General features: G+C 40.8%; 1 protein-coding gene across 1 annotated transcript; it reads right to left on the reverse strand.

The window, feature by feature from the left end:
- Positions 1-1176: 1176 nt before the first annotated feature.
- On the reverse strand, positions 1177-4380 carry LOC121966143 (DNA-directed RNA polymerase III subunit RPC2-like; the record flags this gene model as incomplete). Its single annotated transcript, XM_042516253.1, has 4 exons — positions 1177-1377; positions 2761-2922; positions 4054-4188; positions 4264-4380. Coding segments are annotated over 4 exons (615 nt in total), but the record flags the coding sequence as incomplete, so codon positions are not given.
- Positions 4381-4756: the final 376 nt, after the last annotated feature.

The following is a 4756-nucleotide window of genomic DNA, read 5'->3' on the forward strand; positions in this document are numbered from 1 at the left end:
TTGCATGACACAAGACTAACGCACCACAGAATTAAACTAGATATACCAACATGCTATTGTTAACATCCATATCTGTGAAAACATGGACGCTTCACACACAGAAGATCTAAACAATCAGCACAGTTTCAAGGTGGTGCTTAAGGGTTCTTGAGTTATGGCCAAAAACATGTTAGGTCACTGTGACCTTGACCTATGACCACCGAAATCGAATCAGTTCATTCTTGGGTCCAAGTGGACGTTAGCGCCAAATTTAAGGGAACTCCGATAAGGCCATCTTCAGATATTGCGTTCACAAAAATGAGACGAATGGGAGGTCACAGTGACCTTGACCTCTTAACACCAAATTCTAATTTGGTGAATTTTCATAAATCCCTCAAGGTGTTCTCGAGATATTGCTTTCACAAGAATGAGGCGTGTATAAGGTCGCTCTGGCCTTTGACCACCAAAATCTAATAAGCTCATCCTTGAGTCGACTCAAACGTTTGTGCCAAATTTGAATAAATTCCCTTAAGGTGTTCTTGAGATATTTCGTTCACAAGAATGAGACGGATAAGGGATGGAAAGAATAACTTTTCTATTAAACTCAGAAAGTGATAAATTCGTGTTGTACTGGGAAAGATACATTGTGCATGTGACCTCACAAGTCGATCGCTGAGTATTTAAAACGTGAACTGACTTGTATATTTATGAATGCAATAACTGTATAAGCACAAGGTGACCAACGGTTTTGTATGTTCTACAGTGCTAAACTGTATTTCAGTGTCCTTTGAAAAATAAAGTATATATATTTAAAAAAAAGAATTAGACCGACAAGGTAATAATGACCTTGAACTTTGACATATGACCAACATAATCTAATGAGCTCATCTTGAGTCAAAGTGAATGTTTGTGCTAAATTTGAAAAAAATCCCTCAAGGCGTTCTCAAAATATTGTGTTCACAAGAATGGGCCGGCCGGGTGGACGGATGGATGAAATCATAAGGCATAAAAATAACTTCGTACACACATGCTTGAGGGCATCAGACTCTTTTATACGCATACTTTTATCTCTGATTTCAGTATTTATTAAATATTTAACATGAACAACTGCTAAAACTCCCATAGAGGCAATATTAGTAAAATCTCCTCAGTGGACGAGCAGGAACAGGTCAGGTGTGGCTGCTGCAGCTCACTCACCTCTCCCTCAGGGGTGTCAGACGGACACAGCATGCCCCACTGTGACGGCTGCAGGGAGCGCGGCCCGCTGACCTTCCTGGTCTTCTCAAACTGGGAGGAGATCCTGGTCATCATCCCAAGAGCTGAAATGAAGGAGAGACGAGACAGGACCTGGGTGACACCCTGACGGTCCATCTTAAATCTCTTCAGAGACCAGTTTCCCTGTAGATGACAGAAAAACACGTTTTTTCAAGAACAATAAAGGTTGAACTCAAAGATTCAGAATAACGGAAATATGACAGAAACTAACATGACATACATTTTTTCATGAAGTTTGTACATGTTGTTCCTTTGACCTTAAAGGACCCGAAAATACTGATGAGCGTTAAGGAGCTGTCTGGGATCAGGACACTGGAGTACTGAAACTGTCCTTCGTCTTTTCTTTACCCTTTTTTTTTTAGTATTTATCTAATTTTATGGTTCATCAATTAAAGTGTAACAGCACAAGAATATTTCTGTGCAAAGTGTGATGCAATGTATTATGCAGGGTTACATAGTTATATGCTGATACATGTGTTATGTTTAAAAAAAAAGTCACTAAACAAAATAAAAAAAGATTTTGGATAATCATATTAATAAGGCTTAAAATAGGTATTTTGGTGTTAGCTGACGGTTTGTATGTACTGTAGAGGTGTGTGGTCTCAGATCAGATTATGCCTTCTTTAATTCTTTAAATTAGAAAAGGTGAAGTACAATTTTTAAGTTTGTGAATGAAGCTTAAGACATAGTTCATAGTTAGAATAGTTAAAAAAATACGTATCAACACTTGTTGCCAAAAAATGTCGGAGCACTGAGTCCAGTGTGTATCATTTAGGGGGATATATTGGCAAAAATGGAATATAACACAATGAGTTTTCTTTTTAAGAAAATAAGATTTGTTGTGTTTTTGTTACATTAGCATGAGCTGTTTATATCTACAAAGGGAGCAGGTCCTTATACACGGAGTCCGCCATGTTTCACCACCTCACACACTGTTTCTTTAATTTTACCTCCCAACACTGTCCAATACTTGAGCAGGACAGATATTTGCTATGTTTTGCAACGTTTTAACCTAAAGGTGTCATTGCACCGTGCTGAGCGGCTGCCTGCTGAGCAGCTCCTCTCGTCCTGCAGCATTTATGTTGCACTTTATCCTCTGAGTCTTTTTTATTGTTGAGTTTTTCTACTATTGACCCTCTGCCCTCTGATTTTTATTTTTAGGTTTTACTCTTTTAGTGTTTTCTCGTCAGGAAACTCTTAAAAAGGAGATTTTTGTTCTTTTCTGGTAAAAAAAAAACAACCTAAAAACCTAAAGAAACACAATGCTGCATAAATGCCAAGCGAGAGTTAATTTTGGGCTGGCTTACGTAAAACGGTTATTGCCACATCCTATTTTACCCAGCTTTAGAAAACTGTGAAAAAAACTAAAATGACAATATTCCAGATTTGGATTGAGGCTAATGTCTGATCATTTTTTATGCTTTTTATTTTGCATGTAAGACCCTAAATTACATATTCAGAATGTTTTTGGTGATTTGAGTTCCCAGAGGCTTTAAGCACACTCACCGTGGATATGGCGTTGACCATGCCGTTGGTGATCTGATCCTGCCGCATGTGCTTCACCACATCGAACTGTGCAGCTCTCTGCTTGGGGATGATCTGGTCTGCGATTTTCTTCAGTTCAGAGTTGAACTTCTTAAACAGATCTTCAAACAGTAGAGACAAGAGCTAGAAAGGACAGAGGGAGACAAAACATTTTTATTCACTTGTCCAGACCGCAGACGAGATGCTGTTTAAGAACAACCATTTCAGAGTCGTTGCATCTTTGCAGTCTTACTCTCAGATCCGCTGGCAGCCCACATCTGTCTCTAATCAACGCTGAGGTGCGTTTACAGTCAGATTTAATAACCAGGTGTGCCGGCTCACTGATAAGCCTGACCTGGCCTCTGTCCCACGTCCCTGACGTCCTCAGCCAGGCCTACAGGAGGCAACCTCTCTCACAGCCCCCACCCACCCTGTGCATTAGCATACATCAAAACAAACAGGCAGCGCTGCTTAAAATTAATAAAGAAATTAAGCTTCCGTTGCGCAGCCAGGCCAATTAGTTGAATGTCAGGGAACCATAATTGGAGAGTGAGGAGATTGCTGGCGTTGTTAGTGTGTAAGCCCCCTATTGAAAGAGGGCTCCATGCCCCTCCCCCTCCCATCTCCTGCTCCTTATACAGAGCAGGTTGGGGGGGAAATTAAAGGCCTTAAGACAGCAGTAATTACATTATCAGAGCCGGGCCTGCGGATTAGCTCAATCGCTCCAGTCAAGGCAGCAATTCTATTGTCACGGTGCTGAAAAATCCCCATGCTTCCACAGCCTCTGGATTTTGGTGCCACCGCATATCTCTCTCCTGACAAAGCCAGGCTGAAATACAGGGGGTGGGGTGGGGGGGGTGACAAAAACAAAACAGGGGAAAAACAAAGCTGAGGGGAAAAATAATGAGAGTCTTATTAAAAGAAGGAGGCAGGAACAAAGATGCAGGTGAGAGATCAGGGCTGGAGCAGCCGCTGTCCTCTGGTCCAGAGCTGTGATCCGTTTGCACTAAAGCATGTGAGCTTTATTTGTTCCTTTCTTGTGTTATTAATAAGCATCGGGGCTGTTTTGTTTTCTAGTGGCGCTAAATGTATTAAACACCTTTCAGTTATAAATACCGAGTTCAACATGATGCCTTTTAATTTCATTTCATATTGATCAGCTGACAAATAAAAAACTGCATGTATATTTAATGTGAAACATAAGAAGCCTGACTGAAAGGTGGACTAAATATTACACGAGCAGTAAATGAGACCACATGGCGCATAGAGGCTTACCTGCCCGGCCAACTCAAGACGTTTGTTGCCATAGTAATCTCTGTCGTCCACCTTGTTGTCCCCTTGAGCCAGGATCACCCTCCGAACCATCACAGCCAGGTAAATACACTTTGCCCGAAAGTTAAACTCTTTGACCTAATGACAAAAATGATTTTAGTTTGTGAAATATAATGAGGATACTTCATGATTTGTGTCTGTCCGTCAACATACAGGCACGTGTGTGAGGATAAGAGACGCCAAAAGCTCTCTGGCCTCCTCCATCTTGGTCTTCTTGGGGCCTCCCCACATGCGCTGTCTCCGCACTTTATTACCGAGGTACCTCAGAGCCTGAAACACAGAGCGGCACATACAGCATGTTGGTGTCGATATTATACCAAAGGTTCAAAATGAATACCAAAACACTGATTTCGTGTGTGCATCAAGTCAGTTGCATGAATGGAAGCAAATTTCTGGTCACATGAAGCGGGCATGCACGTCAGGATTCACACAAACCAAATGTGGTTTCTTCATAGAAAAAGTGTTTTGAGGCTGGCATTGCAACCAGGTTTCTACAAGTATTAAAATACTACTCAGTTAGTGTGTTTAATACTTTTTTCTTGTGCCAGTCAAATTTACTGCACATAATTTCTATGGATTGACATGTTATAATTTGTTATTTATTTAGTTTTGAGTTAATACCAATGTCTGGTCAAAATTTCAAGTG

The sequence above is a fragment of the Plectropomus leopardus genome, unplaced genomic scaffold (assembly GCF_008729295.1).
Source record: "Plectropomus leopardus isolate mb unplaced genomic scaffold, YSFRI_Pleo_2.0 unplaced_scaffold23270, whole genome shotgun sequence".
NCBI lineage: Eukaryota > Metazoa > Chordata > Actinopteri > Perciformes > Serranidae > Plectropomus > Plectropomus leopardus.